This window comes from Epinephelus moara, chromosome 15 (genome assembly GCF_006386435.1).
Source record: "Epinephelus moara isolate mb chromosome 15, YSFRI_EMoa_1.0, whole genome shotgun sequence".
Taxonomy (NCBI): Eukaryota; Metazoa; Chordata; class Actinopteri; order Perciformes; family Serranidae; genus Epinephelus; species Epinephelus moara.
This window is the reverse complement of record NC_065520.1, coordinates 13,210,106-13,232,202: the sequence shown is the minus strand read 5'-3', so window position 1 is coordinate 13,232,202 and position 22,097 is coordinate 13,210,106. Positions and strand designations below refer to the sequence as shown.

General features: G+C 41.2%; 2 protein-coding genes and 1 long non-coding RNA gene across 6 annotated transcripts in view; 2 read left to right on the top strand and 1 right to left on the bottom strand.

The window, feature by feature from the left end:
* LOC126401987 (lysine-specific demethylase 6A-like) overlaps positions 1-10,284 on the bottom strand; it is a 34,461-nt gene extending 24,177 nt beyond the window's left edge. For both annotated transcript variants that reach the window (XM_050063601.1, XM_050063603.1), the window contains exons 1-2: positions 9,870-10,284; positions 9,668-9,731 (exon numbers count right to left, since the gene is read on the bottom strand). In XM_050063601.1, coding sequence (XP_049919558.1) covers positions 9,668-9,731; positions 9,870-10,048 — 243 coding nt within the window. In that variant the 5' untranslated portion in view covers positions 10,049-10,284. The remainder of the gene's footprint in view (positions 1-9,667; positions 9,732-9,869) is intronic.
* A 341-nt stretch (positions 10,285-10,625) lies between these two features.
* On the top strand, positions 10,626-15,839 carry LOC126401993 (FUN14 domain-containing protein 1). 3 transcript variants are annotated; one of them, XM_050063623.1, is made up of 5 exons: positions 10,626-10,951; positions 11,395-11,560; positions 12,564-12,639; positions 13,302-13,436; positions 14,496-15,839. In XM_050063623.1, exons 1-5 carry the CDS (start codon positions 10,927-10,929, stop codon positions 14,571-14,573), a joined length of 480 nt encoding a protein of 159 aa, XP_049919580.1. In that variant the 5' UTR covers positions 10,626-10,926; the 3' UTR covers positions 14,574-15,839. The 3 variants fall into 3 exon arrangements, with proteins under 3 accessions (XP_049919580.1, XP_049919579.1, XP_049919581.1); XM_050063622.1 differs by having other exon boundaries at positions 10,633-10,951; positions 11,392-11,560; XM_050063624.1 differs by having other exon boundaries at positions 10,714-10,951; positions 11,392-11,560; positions 13,302-13,430.
* A 448-nt stretch (positions 15,840-16,287) lies between these two features.
* LOC126401995 (uncharacterized) lies at positions 16,288-21,757 on the top strand. The gene is made up of 3 exons (XR_007571146.1): positions 16,288-16,531; positions 18,981-19,446; positions 20,132-21,757. It is a non-coding gene; the product is annotated as an uncharacterized LOC126401995 (long non-coding RNA).
* Positions 21,758-22,097: the final 340 nt, after the last annotated feature.

Below are 22,097 nucleotides of genomic sequence, written 5' to 3'. Positions count from 1 at the left end.
GTCGATCAGACATTTGTGTGAAATTCCGATATAAGTAGCACATGAATTCTTAAGTTATGTCAAAAATCGTGTTTTGTGAGGTCAGTGACCTTGACCTTTAGCCACCAAGGTCTATTCAATTCATCCCTGTCTCAAAATGAACGTTTACGCCAAATTTGAAGACATTCCCTCAAAGTGTTCTTGAGAAATCTTGTTCACAAGAAGTGGAAAGACGAGGTCACAGTGACCTTGATCTTCTGACCTTCAACCACCAAAATCGAATCAGTTCGTTGTTGAGTCCAAGTGGACGTTTGTGCCAAATTTGAAGAAAATCCCTGAATGCATTCTTGAAATATTGCGTTCAAGAGAATGAGACAGACAAAGTACTCATTGCCTTTCTTGGATGTTTTAGTTAAGTTAAGGCAAGACGATAGACATTGGTTAGGGTAAGAATACCAGGGTAGCATGGGTCGTACCTTTGCCATCCCAGACAATAAAAACGTGCACCCAGTTAGCACGAGCTAACACAACAACTACCATCAGAAACCAAGCCATCCCAAAAAACTCATACTGACATCAAAACATCTTGAATCCTTGAAGCTGTTAACAACCGTTTGGTAACATTAGCTGTGTGATGCTAACAGTCAGCCCGACCCTGAGAGAGAGAGAGTGAGTGCGAGACAGGGAGGGGCAAAGTAAACCAAAACCATTTTTTCCTGCCATCAAGTTAGTCACAGAAGTAACATTTATTAGCAACAACTGAGAAGTTCGTCATTTCAACCGGTGAAAGCAAAGAGTTGCACCTGATAAATATGTGAAGCTGCAGGCCGAATGTTTTGTACACTGGTGTTTATTGATAAGAGAAGAGATAACCGAATCATAGCCACTAGCAAAACCGTGTCAGAACACAGTCAATCACCACTGTGACCAAATACAAACACTGTAATTTTGACTTTCATTTGCAGCCAAATGCTCGCACTGTAAAGCCCAGCTGTCATTAAGGAGCGCAGCAACGCCAGCAGGATAAGGTGGACAGCTTTTTAGCCAATACTGGTCCATTAACATATACCCAGATCATCCCCAATAAAACAAGGAGCCATCGACAAACTGGGCGAAGTCGAGCTGTAAAAAGAAATCAAGCGCATATTGTCCATATCACTTCCCACACCAAGGCAAACAGACTTGAGAATGACCTTCCCTGACACCTTATTTGCTCTGGTGCAATATTGCCATCCCATCATAGATGGGCTCAGCTGGTTCCCAATGCAGAGTGCAGTTCTGCTATTCAAAGCCAGAGAGGCAGCTGCATGAGCAAGTGAAACTGACTTCCAAGATTCTACACAAGTGGATAATAATTCATCTTAAGAGTTTTTAATGGAGATAATTTTGCTGTCTTTGAAACTGAAGCCCCATCTATCACCTTTAACCTCCAAAACACAGAGGAGCTGCTGTTTGCCCTTGGTGGGTAGCAGCCTCATTGCCAAGAAGCTCTTACATAATCAAATACATTTATCTTACATTGGAAAGTAAAAATCTTTTGCCAAGACAAGATGCAGCAGATGGAGAAACAAGAACCATGACAGTAAGTTAAGTGACAAGCGATTGAGTGGTTGGGAGCAGATGTGGTCCAATATCGCCGATGCTTTTCCTCTTCAAGGAAGAAGATATCAAAATTCTACTCAGAAGTACAACTGTCAGACCTGTCCTGACCATTTCATTGGACTTATCGTACAATATATGGAGATGACCTCAATCATTTTGCTGACCTTGATATTGTATTTACACGCCTGTTTGTTGACAGAAGAATGTCACCAATGATGCCAGAATTAACAGGAGGGTTTTCACAGACCCTTATAAAACCTGGGCACAACAATTCACCCTTTATCTTTTCCTCTCCATCCTGCCTACCAGCATGAGTCCAAAGAAAAATAAAGCAGCACTTCAAAGACAACACAACGTAGCTTGCCGGTAGCCCGCACTTTTGGAGTGCAAAAGGCACAGTCCTGATAGTCGTTAACTCGCCAACTGGCAACGAACCACAAAGTCCAACTTCATCATCCTCTTCTTAAATCCACCAGCAAACGGCACGGCTTCCAAGCCGCCCATCCCTGAAACCAACTGAAGCACACCAACCGGAATTTGAAATAGGGCTGCCACTAACGATTATTTTCATTGTCGACTAATCTGTCCATTATTTCTTCGATTAGTCGACTAATCATTTCATCGAAAAATGTCTTAAAATGTTGAAAAATGTCTTAAAATGTTGAAAAATGTCGGTCTGTCTTGCCCAAACCCCCAAATTACGTCATCTAATGTCTTGTTTCGTACTCACGCCAAAGGGTTTTAGTTCACTGTCACGGGAGAGTGTGTAAAGCTGCTAATATCTGAACATAAGAAGCTGCAGTAAGAGTATTTTGGGGTACTTTCATAGTACTTTTCCATGAAAAATGACTCAAGCCGATTAGTCGACTACTAAAATAATCACCGATTATTTTAATAGTCGATTAGTCATCGATTAGTCGACTAATCGTGGCAGCCCTAATTTGAAGGTATCTGCGGAGTTCCTGGAACTTTGCTAAGCTTGTCTGTTAGCTGCAAGAGGCATCACTTGGTTTGTTTTTGTTGGCCAAATTTTATTTTTAGGGCGCATTCACACCAGGATAGTCCGGGGGACTCGGTTTGATTGGGCGGGGAATGCCGAAAAATTTCACACCTTCATTTGGTTCGGTTCACTTTCACACTGCACTTTATAAAGCGGACCAAACCTTCTGGACAAGTCACGCAGTTACAACAGCTGCTCAGTTGGGGGTGGTATTGCCCAAAACGACCACTGACCAGGAAGAAAAAAGTATGAGGAAGAAGAAAACCCAGCTCATCGATTGGCCAGGACCGAAAACCGAATCCATCCCCTTCAGCCGGCTTGGTCACCACAAAAACACCAAACACCAAAATGCTACGTCACTTCCTCTCATTGGTGCACTGGATAGTCCGTTTGCATTTCCCACTGTAAGCGAACCGCACCAGGGTTCACTTGACCCCAGTTTTCAAGCAGGGTTTGTTGGTTTGGTCCGCACCAGAGTTCGAATAAGCATTCACACCACTCCAAGCGAACCGAACTATCCGTGGAAGCGGACCAGGGTTCGTTTAAAGCGGACCATATCGGGCCAGTGTGAATGGGTTCCTAAGTCTTATACTGAGTAATTTTGGGCTATTCCTATAGAGGGTCTTACCATTTTGTACTTCCTTGAATATATTTAAAAGGTATAAATTACTTTCTAAAATGTAAAAAAATAATAATAATAATTCCAATTCCAATATTGGAAAATTAAGAATTATAGTATAATTATGCTATTATATTATCATTATATCAGAGGCATAAAATGGTCTAAAATGACAATAATATAATTTATCACAATTATAAATATATATAATCCAACAAAAGCAGATATGAAAGGTCTAGTCAGACAACAGTTCTCTTCATTATCACAAAGGATTTATGGTGAACACTTCCAGTGGATCGCTATGTCATTTTTCTGGGCAAACAGTTCATACACTACGTTACTAAAAGGGAGATGGAGTAAGGAAACAGAAAGTTGAATGCATTATGTCGGAAAGTTGGAACCATACCTAAAGTAAGGGGTAATCTGGAACAGTCTTTCTGAAGATGTGAGACAGGCCTCTACTCTGACAACGTTCAAATCTAGGCTCAAAACAGCTCTATTTCACTGTGCATATGACTGAAAGGATCTTATCTGCACTCTTCTCTTTTAAAGTTCATTTTATAATGATTATTTATGTTTTTATTTTGTATTGTGATTTTAATGCATTTTCTTGTTCTGTAAAGCACTTTGAATTACTTTGTGTACGAATTGTGCTCTACAAATAAACTTGCCTTGCCTTGCCTAATGGAAGCCCTGATTTATAGGTGATATTAACCACCACGGCAGCAGCACCAGTGTACTGTGCTTTCATTACATTCCTCAAAGAGTGTCGATGGGAAAGGCCAGCGTCTCATTATTGAGCCGGAGACTGCTGCTACCAAGAGTAATACATGTGTTTACCTTCTTTCATCTACTGTGGGCAGAGGGTTTGCAGCAGAGGTGGGTTTCGCTGGATGTGTGTTAGTGAAAAGCATCACATTACTGAGCCTTTCCTCACCTTCGTCAATGTCTTCTACACTCACGTCTACACTATCAGCAATCTCCACCGGCACTGGCAGCTTGTAAGAGCGAGCACATGCTGACCAATCGCAGTTCTTGCAGACCCCACATGCAATCACCATAACCACAATAACCTCTATGTGTAGTTACATCTTTTAAAGGGGGATGCAGGACAGCTCCAGCGTGGCCTACAGCATGGGTGGATACGTACAGATCAGTAGTTTCTGAAGTGTCTAACAGTTCTTCTAAAGTGTCAAGGCAAAATCTAAGACTTTCAAAATATCCATATCCTTTTAGACACATACTAAAACAAATTATGTAAAGACAGTGATGTAAAATAGGACTGTACCCAATGTATATTTTTTTAAAGCTTTTGAAGCTTCTACGAGATGTTCAAAGCTTCGGATGTCTGCCCTGACATTTATTACGTCATCACCCTTAAAAAAAGTTCTCAAACTAATTCCTAAATTACAATAAAGGGATCAGATTAAACGAGGTGATTTTTAAAAAATAAAATCAAATTTCTTTATTAAATAGGCTACATGTAGCTTATTTTGCTGTGAGTTGCGTTTCCAGTAGGAATGGTCGTTTCTGCATTTCATTTTCACTGAAAAAAAATAAAAAAAATAAAATAAAATGATGATAATGTGATTTTTACTGAGATTTGTAACAAACATACGTGTCCTTACATCCGAAATACTATTTGTAGTCCACGGCATCTCTGTAGCACCACAATGCTTCATTTATAAGTGTGTTGTGAGAGATTTTACCTTTTATCCCGCAATTTAGATACTGCTCTTGACCAAATTGTGATTTCGATAACAATTTGTTTACTTTTGCAGCCCTAAGTTAGACCACCCTGTTAATACAGATACGTGCTAGGGATGTTCCTCGCGACTAATTTCCCTGTCGACTAAACGAGAATTTTTATTAAGACGAGTCGACTTGTCTAAAAAAGGGAAAATCAGAAAACAGTCCAAATTTAGCACAATTTATTGTTAAGTATTGTAAACATTGTCCCAAAAAATCTTGTGTGCATTAAGAGCCCTTTGAAGCCTTTAATCACAATCTTCAACGAGTCGGATTTTAAATGACACTGAAGTACGAGACACTTTGCGCTGTGCGGTGTGTACGTGAACATGACGGCAACTCAGTCAAAAGTTAACCACTAAAACAACATCTAAAATAAATTAACTGCCTGCACATTGAACCTTGCAGATTATCCGACAGAAATGACAGCAATTCACTTTAAAAGGTAATAAAACAACATCTAAATTATAATTAAATTTCAGCTGAAATGAGACAAATATGGTTTGAAGCAGAAAATTTTGTTGTCTTTTGTCTTTATTCAATAAATTCTGACTGTTAGACTTGGAAATGTTTGGATCACATGAATTGGAATCAATCCTACGCAGCCACCACTGGACTCTAACTCTACAAATAATGCTAATAATTCAAGTGTAGCCTTTTGTTGATGTGCAACTGTGGAGAAATACCAGGTTTCAACAAATGAATAGACATGCAAAAGATAAATAAATAAAGCTGTGGAGCAATAAAATGGTTGAATAAGAGTAAGAATGTCAACATTGTGAATGAAGCTTCAAAACTTCAAACTACTCAGTACATCCCTGAAGTAAACACATCACCAATAAGACTTTGTAATATGAGATGAAAGCGAGGGCAAACATCGAGTGATATGCTAGCTAGGCAGCATTACGCAAGAATCACTGATTCTCCCACGGTATCTACAGTAACACATTCATATTTGTGGGTGTTTGAGCCCATTGTAGACGAGTCTGCCAACCAATGATTGGGATCTACAAGTAGCCTCAATGACTGCTGTCTGTCAATACTGTTTTTGATACAATACCTGCATCCTTGTGATGATGCAGTCTCATCTGCGAGAAAAACCGAGCTATACTTTTCGTACTAGATCAGTATCTTGGGAAGGGCTGAACCATTGACCTGCAGACGGATAATTGCAAGAAGAAACAAACATCACCCACAACAGAATATGCTGCAGCTTAAACTGTTGAGTAATAGTGCTGTTGGTCCTGTTGGCTTTCACGGACCAGTTATGTCCATGCATCATGTGTGCCCTGACTGATTTCAACCTAACAGTGCGTAACACTGACCCTCCATGCGACACAATCAATGTTTTCGGTTTCATTCTACATCTCAAGTACAATCCAAGTGAACAGGAAGAGACATACCATCATTATTTGATTGGTGCTACCCTGACTGGAACACACTGACTTTTTCAGAAGTGGCTTTAACTTCCAAAGTCCCAAAGTCATCTTCTCTCTATGGGTAATTGCTTTTTAAATTAAGTTACACATAAATAATCCTCGTGGGAAAAACTGTCCTCTGCCAATGACCTCTCTTAACTATTTCTGAACAGAGGTCGCTCACAGCGCACACCCAGCCAGCCACTGCCTTCGTCAAGGGCAATGAAAGAGCAGCTCTGACATGCATGTCGTTTGGCACACACAGGAAGAACATGCAAACTTCATCCAAAACAGCAGCACTCATCCCATCATGAGAGTCATACCCAAAGCTGCAAAAAGTGCCATCACGTAAAAAACAATGGCGTCAACATAACAACCAATGGAGATATTCTCACATGTAGAAAATCTAAATAAGAGCAAGTTCAAAGCTTATCTCCCAAGTTTACATCATTGCCACCTAGTTACTGGTGGTGATACAGTGACCTCGTTCTGTCAGATATGTTGAACCCATAGTTATCTGCATGTAGACGGAGCCACAGAGCAGCGACGCGACCAAAGTGCCAGACAGGGTAGACAGTCAACACTAACAAGGTATGAGCAGAAACCTCCCAAAATGTCAAAATGAAGACTGTGACAAAATGAGACCGTCTACACAAACAATTCTCAGCAAAGTCATACACAGAATATCTGACATCGGAGCAAGACTGAGTCGAAGTTAATTGTTTTGGAGGCCACGTTCTGGATTATTTTGTTTTCATGACACATTCTCAGACTTCAATGATTCAATGTGTCTGACACAAGGATGGGATGTTAAGACAAGCAGAAAGCCTTTACTGAAGCAAAGTGTGTGCTTTCTGTTTCTAAACAACTACTAGTGATGGTTTCTTTGCCTCTGTTGAAATATAGAAACCAAAAATGACATGCTAATATAGCTGACCTGCACTCTGAACCTAGAAATTTGCAGTTTGCTTAATGTGGCATACAGTCTGCTGCTCATAATGGATCCAACATATTCCCCTCCTAACAACTACTTCATTATCGATTTATTAGCCCATTTTTTCTACAAAGTAATAGTCAATTTGTCAATAAAATGTCAGTAAAATGGTGAAACATGCCCTGTGTAATATCCAAACACCAAATGTGACATATACGACCAACAGATATTCAGCTTATTATCATGTATGAGGAAGAAAAGCATCCGATTCTCACATATCAGAAGCATGAAACCAGCATCAACCCACTTGTCTTGATCAATTTAAAACCTGTATGTGGAAGTTGACCCCGAGCTGCAACAGGACAATACTTTTCAACTGTTTTTCCCCTTTGTCAACATTACTGTGTCAAGAGGTTTGTGAAATTACGCTGTGCAATGTTATAGTGACACTGGCCAGACACAAAATCTGTAATCAGTGTAGCTTGGTCACACTTTGCAGATTCTTTATTTGTTTATTAAGGTCACTGTTTGACCAATATCAGCCATGTTAACTATCTGACTGGTGCCACTATCAGACGGCAATATCCTGCACATGACAACATCAGAAGGTGCGAGTTAGTCGTACAAGGCAAGTGCCCATAGCACTTTTGTGTGTATTTATACCAGGGTGTACAAGAGTACGACTAACAGCGAGGTCTGGCAACAGATGCTGACTATGGAGCAAGTTCCAGCTTAGGAGAATGTCAACGTTAGTGCCCAATGGTCACCCTATAAGGCACAAAATAACCAAATCTACACCAAGAGTGGTATGCAAATGTTTTTATAAACATGCACCATAACATGCACCACTGCACCAAACCAATTCCACAATTTGTATGTGACAAACAGACCTTTTCTAACAGAGCGGGCTGTTTTAAGAGGCATTTTATGGCATATATAAATCACTTTAAAAGGTAAATGAATGCACAAATTGTATGTTAAACCATTGCATCAGTGCTCTGAATATCTACTAGGGAGAAAGCAGCATGCTGCTTGGTTCAATTCAAGCAAAAAACATTGATTGTGTTGCATGCAGTTCATATTATCCTGCAAGTACGGTACAGTGGAGGTTGCTGCTGCTCCTGTGCAGCTACAGCTAGGAGCAGTCACACTTCCTAGGTATCCCACACCACCTAGCGAGCAGATTCGCGGATGGCCCCTCAAACCACGAGCTGTCAACAGCACCATCTTCTCCACATCACCCACTGTTGAGGATGAATCCACAAGAGAGGAGCTCTGGGCTCTGTTAGCAGTGTGCAGGGTGTTATGCACAGGTGGACTGAGCCTGTTTATCATGAGGCTTCCCAGTCCGGGAGCACATGCAGAGCCAATGCAAACTGTAAACAAAGGACCCCGACACCTACGAGGTCAGCAACAGGAACACATCTTTACAAGGAGCAAAGACCCGAGAGGACACTCAACACACACTTCAGCAGCACACAGACGACTCGGAGCGATATGTTCATATCAAATGGGTTATATAGCTATCGGTGTCACTCCGCCATGTCCCGCCATCTTGGACAGGCAGCCAGCCATTAACGTTACTTGTAACGTTTGTCAACTCGTTCACGCTGACTCCAAACGACCAGAAAACACCCTCAAGTGTATTAAATGGAGAATGCAATGCCACATAACAACATAACAGTGTGCCAAAGACACTAGCTCAATGCAAACGCTACAGGCACTAGCTAACCTCACCAAATAACGCAAACGGGTGAGCTGTATTTGATGCACCCTGAAGAAGGCTACGACGTTACTTCCACCAATATAACAGTTGTAGCCACATATGGGTACTCATGTGTTTAATGCTACATGTTAGTAATAAAACAGTGTTATGACGGCATAAAACTTTCCTCATTTGAGTGTTTCCAGCATTCAATGTGCTACACAAAACCGTGACGACGTTGTGTTTCTGGTGGTACAACTGCAAGTACACAAGGATACGCTGTAGGGAATAACGCTAGCTAACAAGCTAACAGGGAAGGGCGGCTGCCTGATAAACATTAACATATATTTACAAGCTAGTAACATCAAGGGAGCTTTAGCTACTCGGCTAGCAGTTATCTCGACCAGCGACACCGCGTAGCCGCAGGTGCAGGGTCGCTTCATCGGATGAGAGTAGCTAACTAGCTAGCTAGCTAGCTGGCTAAAAGAGGGGCTGCGGCTAGCTGGCCTTGGTCTCCTTAGCGAGTGGGCCACTTGCATTCAGGCAGCCTCGCTACTTTGAGAGCAAATTCACAGCCGTGCATGCTAGTTGAGAGGCTGGAGTAAATCCCAGGGAGTGGGGTGCTGCTTAAATGTAAAACACATCCAGTTAGATTAGCTACCTTCATCAACAGGGCCTTCGTTCTGGCGCCATCTTCATGAAGCTTCTGAAATCCAAACAGTGAGCTGCAAAGCGAGAAGACAACATAGGCGGCTCAGAATCACTTGCAGAGCGGCTCAAAAACATTTTCGACATGCGAGGGGAGAAAACAATTAATTTTCAACGTGTGCGTGTGTGTGAGTGCACGGGGCTGCTGTTCCGACCTGTCGATCCCGGCCAAACTGTCCCTCTCCTGGGCTGTCAGTGTCGGAAAGTCCTCCTCTGTTTCACTCGCTTTTCCCGCCGCCATTTTCTTTCCCTCATCACCACTAGAAGAAGCCGAGCCGAGACTCCGAGCAGCAGCGCAGGCAGCAACGGCGAGAGACACACCGCACGATTGCATGGAAAATCGCGACGCGGGGACGAACGGTTGGCTCTGCCGAATCAAAGACGGAAAACTGAAGGAAACAAAATGATCAAAAACTTTTTTCCCAGGATGAAAAGATGCGATTCGATATAGTAAATCCTTTCGGGGGGACAGAAGCGCTCTCCGGGTAGCTCCTCAAACGTCACATTTTTCATCACAAAGTGACCCTGTGCCGCTATTTGAACGCGAATAACTGAGTACAGTATCCAAGATGTGAGTATTTGACAATAAAATGCGTTTCGGCCGCGAAGATAAAGTTGTTATAATTGTGTCACCCAAGCGAACCCACGCGCCGCTCTAGCCACGCCCTCTCCCCGCTCTTCAGCCAATGGGAGCGCCCGCATCCCACCATATGACTTCCCTGCTATATCATTCTTTTATCTTAAATATTCATTTTCTCCCTGCAAACCACTCATATTTAACACCACGATTATTCTGGAAGCATATTAAAAAATATTTAAATTATAAAAATGTTTGTTTAATTTGCATTCAAGTGACAGACCCTACTTTTCCTGAGAAATAAAATAATTTCCACATGATAAAATACATCGTATTCACTAATATGTATTGACACTTGGGTGTCAGTTAGCCCTCACACACCGGTTAAACGGTGACTGCAATGCATCACTCGCTCCGAGCCTGTGTTTTTACACTTTCCAAAGTCCCGTGAAAATTAATTTACAAATTCAACTTCTGGAAAAATAAGTCGCAGCATTTTATTAACACCGCTGCAACATTTGCGGAGCCTAATCAAGCGATATCAAAGCATTTTAACTTGACGTGGCAGAGCATCACACAATGTGGGCGTGGCTTCGCATTGTCAACATCCTGGTGACATAACCAGTATCTCCAAAATGGCGACGGTGGATCAAAGGGAAGGTGAGCGATTCTGTTTGTCGGAAATTCGGCGTTGTTACCCTTTTAAATATGCAAATACATCACTTTTTTCACCGACGATAACGACATGAAGACGAGGCCTTGATGTCGGTGCTTTTAATATTCCGAAAAATAAACTAATAACAGTTAGTTTGCGCGATATTGCTGTGGTAGCCATTTGACGCTAGCTAGCTAATGTTAGCTTCCCAAGTCATTTACATAGATTAAACAGCAGCCTGTGGTAGCTGAGCTGCCCCTACAGTTAGCATACTACATTTAAAGGGTCGCTTTTGTGTTTAAATGGCCAAACACAGGGCGCTGACTCACTGAAAACACATCCATAATGTAAAAACTCACCAGTGTAAGGGGTGGAGGCAAGAGGTGAAGTGCACCCTGACATTAATGTAAGTATTTTGGTTGTGTACTGTGTCCTTGTCTCGTAGCAGGTCAGGACGACCCAGAGAGTGAAGATGAGGTGTATGAGGTCGTGGACCTGACAGAGTACGCCCGGAGGCACCAGTGGTGGAGCAGGGTGTTTGGGAACAACTCCGGCCCCATTGCTGAGAAGTATTCTGTGGCCACCCAGATCGCGATGGGTGGGGTGACTGGATGGTAAGGCATGGGTGACATCCATAGGTGTACATTGAAATCAAGCAGCACACATTTACGCCATGAACTGATGCAGAACAGGCTTGAATTGGTGCATTAAAACACACCAGAATGCAGAAAAGAATTGCATTTTCCATCCATTTTCATCTGCTTATCCGGGCAGCAGGTTGAGCAAAGTATTCCAGACGTCCCTCTCCCCAGCAACGCTTTCCAGCTCCTCCTTGGGAATCCTGAGGCGTTCCCAGAAAAGAGGAGGTATATATAATCCCTCCAGTGTGTTCTGGGTCTGCCCCAGGGCGTCCTACCATGTGGATGTACCCCAAAAACCTCAAACAGGAGGCGCCAGGGAGGTATAGAGGATGCCAGAGGAAGCTCATTACGGCCGCTTGTATCCACAAACACATTCTTTCGGTCGCTACCCAGAGCTCGTGACCATAGGTGAGGGTTGGGGCGTGGATGGAAAGCTTTGCCTTCTGGCACAGCTCCATTTTACCCTCACTCGTGAACAAGACCACAAGACATACTGCATTTTGATGCTCAATGAAATGGCGGACGACCCCCAAACCCCCCTGTTTGATAGCGTCTTCCAAATGCTAAAACAAAACCTATGCCCTCGGTGACATCTGTGACAACAGAGATAAAAATACTGTCCAACATTACACCTACCTTACTGACTTCAGTAATGCTTGAAGAACTGTTGAGTTTAGAATTTACAGCCAAGTAGGGCCCACGTATGGGAGGTGGAAGGGAAAGCTTGGAGAGCAGTAATCATGTCCATCCTAAATATAAGCAATGACAACATATTCAAATATTTTTTTTAATTGTACACAAAAAAAACTGCAGGCAACTGGCCACACGACCCGAGTAATGTACTCATCTAAGTAAGGAAAGAGAGAGAACACACCCAGCCATTTCTGTGGGCGGGCCTGCAACCAAGGCTTCATTATCTACACATCTGAGTGCACATGTGTAACAAACACTCCTCTCTTCCTCTCACCACATCCAGGTGTGCTGGTTACCTCTTTCAGAGAGTCGGGAAGATCGCCGCCACCGCTGTTGGAGGAGGGTTCCTTCTTTTACAGGCAAGAGTACCATAAGATTGTGTTTATGTAGCCTCAGTAATTAGATATTTACTACATCTACTCTGCCTCTGATGGGATAAGAAGTACCTCTTTTCTAAGATTCGCATTTCACCAACTCCATTGATAAGTGAAGATGCCAGCTGGTCGTCTCTCCACAGCAGAAAGACTAGCATTGTGTGTTCGCTGGCTCTAGATGGACGTAGGCCATCTGGATGCTTAGCTGCGTTGCTGTCAGTGTATTATCGGCTATCTTAAACATTCTTGTAGCCATTTTACAAGTAGATAACACCAGAGACAGGCAGTTGACTTGATTCACAGGCTGAAGTCAATGTGCCTTGGGTTTTTAATTCACTCAGAGTTCACTTATTGTCAGTCTGAGATGAGAATTTGTTTTGCTTCATTCTCCAAATGGGTTGTTTTCATCAAGGTCAGGAAAAACATCTTCCTGAACTAAATGTTCCCTGAATGGAAAACGAGAAAAAATAAGTTGTAGCCCAGGAGAGTAACATAAGGTTACTCATTAGGGCAAACCTATTATGCCAGCATGACATGTCATGTCAGGGGGCAGTATTTTTTTCGTGGAAAGCCACTCCAAATTGCAGAGACAACCCAAATTATCTCAGCTAGCTCAGTCATGTATATGAACCCTTTTCTCCCCACAGATCGCCAATCATAGTGGCTACGTGCAGGTGGACTGGAAGAAGGTGGAGAAGGATGTGAACAAAGCAAAGAAGCACCTGAAGAAGAAAGCAAACAAAGCAGCCCCTGAAATAAACACTTTCATTGAGGAGGTAAAGGTACCTGTAACAAAGCTTGCTCTTTGTTTCACGCTCTCTTCTTCTTTTAATTGGTAAAACAGAATCAGTCACTGCTGAGGTTTAGTGAACACTTTCTTCATGCTTTCCACACCTAACATGCCTCTGACATGTTTTTCATTAGAATTAAATGGATGTGTTTGTCTTTGATGTCCTGGTTCTGATGGGGAGGTTTACATCTTTATCTGCAAACCAGCTATGCCCTCTAGTGTACTGTCAGCCTTACTGCACCCACTGGCTGTGACACAGCAGGCTTACAGGGTAACTTCAGTAGTGTCCAATCTGGAGCCCATGTGTTTGTGTCTAGGTGACAAGAACAGTTTTTGAAATTGGACCAGCTATAGTGTAACCACTTGGGCTAATAGCATAACATCAATGTACATTCCCTAAAAGTGTACAAGAGTTTTTGCCACTGACAGGCTCAGATTGTTATATGTTAAGGAAGACATTCCTACAGAGACACTAATAAGACCACTGCACGCTGCTTCTTTTCTGAGGATTCCTCACTTCCTCATCTTTCCAACCTGTATATGACACACCCACTGATCTCGTCATAGTTCGCATTTCAGGTCAAGAAAAGCCTCTTTTTTTTAATTCCAGCTGAGAACCAACTTTTTGAGTTCTGAGCCAATTTAATTTTGGTCAGAATGCTCTAATTGGTTGGAAGATAGGTGCAGGAACAAAAACAGAAGCACTCTGAGCCTGTCAGCAGCAAAAATAACCACTTTTAGAAGCTGTAAATTGACGATGCTGCGTTGCTTGTGGGGGTTACATTGCAGCTTGTTTTGTGCTCAACTGGACCAATTTCAAAAATTGTTGTTCCCATTAGTCACCTGGATGCAATTACAAGAAAAAATAGGGTCCAGGTTGGGAAATACCAAAATTATCCTTTAACAAAGATGGAACGATAAAAGTAATCTGACTTCTTCTAACCCAGACTATGCTCACTTGCTATTAACACCTGTGCACTGGCTAATACAGTATGCTGTCTTTACACTCGTACTGACTCATCGTCCATGTCTTCCCTCCTCTGCACTGCAGGCCACAGACTTCATAAAAAGGAACATCGTCTTGTCCAGCGGGTTCGTCGGCGGCTTCTTTCTGGGTTTGGCCTCCTAAAACTGCTGCCCATGAAGCGGGTGGCGTCTTACTGTGAAACGCATCGCTACATAGGTCACTTTCCTCTCCATTGTTTACCTCTCAGACCCATGTGTGCATTCATTCACCTTTTAACGAACTGACCAGGGGGCCGGGGTTACATCAAACATTAGAGCATGATCTGTTGTGACAGTGGTTTTAACTGTGTTCTACTCCCCCTGCTTCAAAGCAATCATAGCTGATTATTTCTCTTATGGAGGGCACATTCAGAAGTGTGTGTGGAGGTTGATGATGCTGTGAAGACTTTCTTCTGTGGGACCTGCAATGGATCTCTGTCAGACTGCTGAATATGCCAAGCTGCCACAAGCTAGCTCAGACTCTGCTCTGAGTCTAGCTCGTCCATCCCATCATGTATTCACCTGGTGGATCTCAGATTGTTATAAATTGGCGTGCGTGGGTGCCATTGTAAATACATAGCTGACCCCTTTTCAGAGGTGTAAATACCCACACAAGGGTAAATATTATATAAGCAGAGTGGGACGTTAACACCACCCCCCAGTCTAGTGCTTTTTGTAATGTAAAGTTTATGTGCCATTTAAGCATGTAAGCAAACACAGCTTTTAAAATTCGTCACACTGGCTGGGGGTTGAAACAAAGTTATTCTCCCTCTCTGAGCATAGCTGTTATTAATATACAACACATATCATGAGCATAAATCACACTGAAATTTTACATCTGTGCATGTTGTCTTTCTTTGCACTGACAACAGAGTATTAAATACAGATCCTTTGTTCCCATAATCCCCAGCTCCACAGTGGCCTTTAATGACAGGACGTGCATCTGCTGTACCCTAATTACTAGCGCCATGAGCTAGACACCAAATGCGACACCAGTCCTGTCATTAAAGAGCATAATGGAGCAGCGATTGTGACTCCCACGCCTTCGCTATTGTCATTGTGCATTTAGCAGTGTCAGTGTAGCAATAACACAAGAGACATGCTGCCGAGTCGTGCGTGTTCACATTATCTACACAGGACGTCCGCACATACAGTAGGAGTCCACGAAAGACGATCACAAGTTGCTTATTTTGTTTTTTGCCTTTTTCTACCAGTGCAATATAAGGTGATGTTACAGTTATGTTTTTGACAGCTTATGTCTCCAGCTGGCGATTTGTATGCTCATATTCCCTCATTGTTTCTATTTAATGTCATTTTGTTATCTGAGCTGTATGAATTTGGTTGGGTGTCTTCTTGAAATAAAGTTGCCTGATTTTGTTTTGAACAAAAAGTGTCTTCATGTTGCAGCATCTGACAAATTTCAGCTGTAACTGAATTTATTAACAAGCGTGTCAAATTTGATGATTTAAAAAAGGGCTAAAGGAATTAACGTAGAGCTAGAACATTAAGTTGATTGACAAAGCAAGATAATTGTAAACTGATTATATTTTGATTTTCAACTTGAATTTTCACAATTTTTTTTTACTTTATTGACTTAAATACAAATTCATATTCTTACTCATAATTCATTTTATTGACATGAAGTGTTTGGTATTAAAATATCATTCACTATAACCTGTAATGATGGATTCCAGCACAGTCCACAAAGCCCTACTGAATATGGCTTGATGGTAACCAGGGTAACCCTTGAAGTCTCGCGATAGTCTAACGGATTTCTAGAAACGGTCATTCTCAGGCATGATTTTTTTTTTCCTACGTTATCAGGTTAGAGTCAGAATTATAGCCTATAGGCAGTTTTAGTCCATATTACAAAGTTTTTGGAGTCAGGCAGTAAGTCGGTAAAAATATACAGTCAGGATGCCAGTCAAACGACGAGGACGTCGAGTGATTTCATCTTTTAAGTCAAACGACAGCGGCGCTACGCCGCAAAATGGCGCCTTGACACAGGTGGAGTCGGGACTGGGTAACGTTACGGTGCTTCCGACACTGGAAGTGGGAGACCATCACAAATTACATGTGGAAGTAGGTTACATTTGCTAAATGCTATATTAATTTTAGTCATTTAACACGTCATGATCGTTAGTTATGTTAATTGATATAAAGCAGAGTGATGCTAACAGTTGTTGGCGCAGTGTGCAAGCTAGGGCTAATGCTAAGCTAACGTTAGCAGGGCTCCAGACTGACTGTTTTTTTTAGTAGGAGCACTGTAACCCTTAACTGAAACATTTTAGGAGCACAAACAGAAAATTTAGGGGCTAATGTTAAAACGTCCTGCAACCAACTGTTCACATTTTTGGCCATTTTAATTGTATCGTGAACTATATGTAGTTTACTGTATATTAACATTGGACTGTTTTAACTATTGGAAGAATTTAGCGGCACAGAAACTAGTGGTCAGTGGGATGTGAGGACTCTTAAAATAACATCTGTACAGATGTGAAGCCCTGACTATATCTGACGGCTCTTTAATGAAAGCTGTTGTCTTATATATATATATATATATATATATATATATATATATATATATGTGTATATATATTAGTGTTGCACGGTATACTGGTACTAAAATAGTACCGCGGTACTAGAGTATTCCAAACGGTACTATACTGCATTTGGAAAATACTGGTACTTTGAAACTGATTCAATTCATTAATTTAGTTAATTTATTTTACTCATTTATGCACACAAACGCCTTTCTTGTTCCTATTGGAGCACAGATTGCACAAGTGGTGTGTATGACAACACCTGTATCAACATTCGCAGCTGGCGCACGTGAAAAAAGACAAGAGAAAGTCTGCCTCGCAAAGGGAGACAACACGAGACAACACAAACTTGGTGGAACATTTGAGTTACCAAACCGTGACGTCCGTACCGAGGTACTTACCGAACCATGATTTTTTTGGTACCGTTACACCCCTACTATTTATTGTTCTAAAGGTTTGTATCCAAAAGGACTTTTCCTTAGGAAAAGTACCGAAGAGTATCGAAAAGTATCGAAATTCATATTGGTATTGGTACCGAAACAAAGATTTTGGTATCGTGACAACACTAATATATATATATATGTATACATATATATATATATATATAATATGAAGCTTATAGTCAGACACAATTTATTCAGCCCATGTAGTTAAAAGGACAGGTCTGAGAACTGATGTAAAATGGAGGTTGAACCATTAAAATAAATTACAGATCGTCTGTAAAGGATTTTAATAGATTAATGTATCATAATTAAAACAGTTGGGGACTGAGAACAAACTGATATAGGAGTCTGATAATATTTTGGTAAATCTACATCATATTGGAAATCATCATCACATTGTGCTTCTGTGACTCCCTGTATGGACTGAAGGCTGCGGGAAACTGTCCGGCTGAAACCAGTTAACCAGACTTCACCGCACTTGCAGACCCATGGACTTTGTGGGCCTGTTCCCAGGAAGTCTGGGAGTGCTTAGGGCCCCAAAGCCACATTTCATCCAGTCCACAAGGGGCCTAAAGTGGACCTTATGCAGAGTTACAGAGTCCGCTTTTATATCCCACAATTCATTGCAATATGGACGTGACCATGATCATTATGAATGTGTGAAATAGTTATTGATAGTTAGGTCTATTAAATGTTACTTGAATCTTGTAGGACAGAAATAATAATAATAATAAATCATGAATCATGAAAGTAATGTCCAATTTATTAAATTATAGTCCTCCTGTCCTTATTCACAAACATTTCTGTTTTTGAACACGTGTAACCTTTATGTTGTATAGAGATGTATTAATACATTTTTGTTTAGTCACAAAAAAAGCTGTACATGGGATTTATATGTTGTCATCTGCAGTGACAGATGAAAAGGCACTTTTCATCAGCTTATGTGACATATGAATATGACAGCAGGCATAGCTGAACATTACCACGACAACGGGTAAAATGGTCTCAAATATATCGATATCGATATAGGGTCAAGTTGTGCCACATAATACATATCAGTGTTCATCTCTCCTCTCTCATACTCTCTGCACAGCTGCCTGCGCCCCACTGACACTGTATTTCAGAGGATTGTTCAGGATCCATAAAACGTTCGTGCTTTGCAGACGTGCAGATTTACTCCTTCACAGGATTGCCATGGAAAAGTTGAAATTCCTGAATTCCACGAATTGATAGCTATCGTACCATGTATTTGCCTATTACTGGTTTTGTTAATAATTGGGGATAAAAATAGAATTAATTGAAAAAATAATTGAAAAAAGAAAAGGTAATAAAGTGTGAGTGCTTAAGTGCTTCTGAGTTTATTGCATCTTGCCTTATTGCACTATTATCAGACAAATTCAGCGGCTTGAGAGAGCCTGGAACAAATATTTCCATCTGTTACTGGAAAAAAGAAACAAAGTGTGAGCTTGAATTAATAGAGGTAAAGGAACTTGGTTTAAAAAAATCACTTTAAGTTGCCTTATATATTTATCATCTCTTTTCTAGGCAATGGTCCTGGCTGTTATAGCTGAACATTCCCTTCCACTCTCGCTCCGGTCCTTGTGGAAATGAGTCAACAACTCAACTCAGCAGACGCGCAGCTACTTTGATCAAGAGCGGAAGGATGTCATCGTTGAACACTTAGATTCTCTTGAAGTAGTGAAAGTCAGTGCTGCCAGTTTGGAGAAGGCCATGTGTGACTTCTTTGAGAGAAAACGGATTCCCTGAACAAACCTAGTCAGCATAATGCTGGATTCATGCAACGTGATGAGGGGCAGCAAATCGAGACTTGAGACAAGAATCAGACAGAACCATTGTCCAACACTGGTGCACAAACTTCATAACCAGCTTCATCAAACCTGAGCACCTCAAGATGTCACCCAAAGCACTGATGAAGTTGGACTTGGCAGACCGGACTCTGTACTCTGTAGCAGAAACACAGGCAGCAGCAGCAGCCCACCCAAAACACCTGGTTAGTGTGAAATAAGTTGGTATTAAGAATGCTTAGTATTAACATTTAAGTGTTAACTAGTATTTGTCATTGGTGTTAACATTGATGTTTACTATTACAGGCCATAATTTCAAGAGTTTTCTATTGAACCTCTGTCTTGTTGATCTGAGGAGATTCAATAGAATTTCTTGGCACAGGCCTTAAGATTAAATAGAAATTCTTAGGCCTTTGTAGCGTGGTTAATGACAAAGTACTTAGGAATTAAATTATTTGCATTGGAGTCCCTTGCATATTACAAAGTGTTTACTGTGGCCAAAATTGTTTACAGAAGCACAAAGCTCTGCATATATCTAGCCTCATAAATGTGCTCTCCAAGTGCACCAGATTTGCCCCTTTGCCCCACTAGAGGTTCGGAGGCTCTCTCTTTTTTCACTATACCTGTGTTTGCATCCCTGATATCTCATCCTCTTAATCACTTGCTCTGGAGACGCATTTGACCTGAAACAAGTACCTAATGTCAGGAAATTCTAATACGGAACCGTTTTTAACAAGTATTGGAAAAACTATCAACATGTCTGTATACCACGCAACACTAGTACGCAGGGTTGGGAAGCACCTAATTATGTAATTTGGATTAACCTGTCATATTTATTGACATGCAATACATTAGTCAGTTTAAAACAAAAGTCGCTCTTTATGTTGATAGGAGCCTGCAGCCGGTACTATGAGCGTGTGAAGCGGGAGTTAAAGCTTCAAGCTGAAAACAAGATGGAGGAGGATCGCAGGGCCGAAGCTCTGAACAACAGGAGACACTGGATAAGTTGAATCATATATGGAAACTTAATGAAAATCTGCAGCTTTATAATGTAATAATCCCACAAACCTATTAACAGTCGCTTACCACAAACGCAATGCCTCATGTCCCACAAACACCATTTATTCTTCACATCTGCATGAACAAAGCATGCTGTAATCTGTTACCTACTGCAGCTGCGCTCACTTTTGGGTATCTCCCTCTTATGGTGAACATGAGGAACTGCACTCTACTGGTACTGCAAGTCCAAAGGGGTAACTGGAGCACAGTAATTCTGTTTTAACAAATAAAATAAAATGAAATGATGCAACTGACTTAAATGAAATGATAAAATGACCTATAATAAAATTACTAAATAGATAAATAAGACAGGGGTGGCCTTTAGTTTAAACTGGAAACTGGAAAGATATGGTGTTAGGGGAATAGTGCCTGACTGGGTCAAAAGTTATTTAAGTGGGAGACAGCAGTTTGTGAGATTGGGTAACTGCTCCTCATCATGTTTGGGAATTACTTGTGGTGTGCCCCAGGGGTCAGTATTGGGCCCTAAATTCTTCATTGTGTACATAAATGATATATGTAAAGTCTCTCAGTTATTGCATTTTGTTCTTTTTGCGGATGATACAAATATTTTTTGCTCTGGGGACAGCTTACAACAATTACAAGAGGACATCACTAAAGAAATGAAGAAACTAAAAATGTGGTTTGACAGAAACAGGTTGTCATTAAATTTGAACAAGACAAAAATAATGTTATTTGGTAATTGTAGAATGAATACACAGGTCATTGAAATTGGAAGTTAATGAAATTAAATTTCTGGGAGTAATTATAGATGACAGAATTAGCTGGAAATCACATATCAAACATGTACAGACTAAAGTTGCAAGAAGTATTGCAATAATAAACAAAGCAAAGATGGTTTTAGATCAGAAATCACTCCACACCGTATACTGTTCTTTAGTCTCACCTCACACCTCACTTACAGTACTGTGCTGAGGTTTGGGCCAACAGCTACAAAACCACGCTATCTCCTCTTAACTATTCTTCAAAAAAGAGCTATACGAATTATTCACAAAGTTGGTTACCAGGAACACAACTCTTAAAAATTGTTTTCTGTTTCAGCTTCTTAATGCACATAGGGCTGAGGCAGAGAAACTGTTGACTGAGGAGGAGTACAGGTACTTGAAGGATGTCCCTGAATGCCTCATGAGTGATGAAGAGACTGATGAGGAGGATAAACAGACATGGAGAGTCAGCCAACCTGAGAGGAGAGCCACCAGGCTGACTGAAATTTTGCAGGGGTGTCGAGAGAAGTTGGTTGGGTAGCAGAATAGCTCCAACAGGATGGTCCATTTGAAGGAGGACTCGGGATGGCAACTGAGAAACTCTTAAAAATAAAAAAGTTGATGCTGAAAATCTGTGTAGGCCTACTTTTTTCCTAAGAATTTGTGACTTTAGAAAGAAAAAGTGTTTTGTTATACAATATTCTTTGAGCAAGTGAAGACAGTGTGTAGGTGTCTGTTCTGTCTTTCAAGGTTTGAAAAGTGCTTAAATGAATTGCTTTACTTTCATAATAAATCACTCTCCGACCCTGAATCTTTTCACATAAGGGCCTTAAACAAAGGGAAGTCATATTATATTGACATCACTTCCCAGTGAAGGATCACCTGCATGCAAAATATTTATTTACTTATTGTGAACAGATTAAAGAGAACAGCTGCGCTCACTACAGTATATGCAGTTGCCTGAAAATCCATCAATGCCATTTTGCTGGATCTACAATTTTTGTGATACATGAATCTGGTATTCTAAAACAAGATTTATAGTTGAGCGCAGACCCTATGCACATCACCTACATCGT

What these genes read in the sequence shown, in the direction of transcription:
- LOC126401993 (XM_050063622.1), top strand. Translation starts at nt 10,927, where the DNA reads ATGGCGACGGTGGATCAAAGGGAAG. An exon ending in GACGGTGGATCAAAGGGAAG is followed by an intron (nt 10,952 to 11,391) that starts GTGAGCGATTCT and finishes CTTGTCTCGTAG; the next exon opens with CAGGTCAGGACGACCCAGAG. An exon ending in CTTTCATTGAGGAGGTAAAG is followed by an intron (nt 13,437 to 14,495) that starts GTACCTGTAACA and finishes TCTGCACTGCAG; the next exon opens with GCCACAGACTTCATAAAAAG.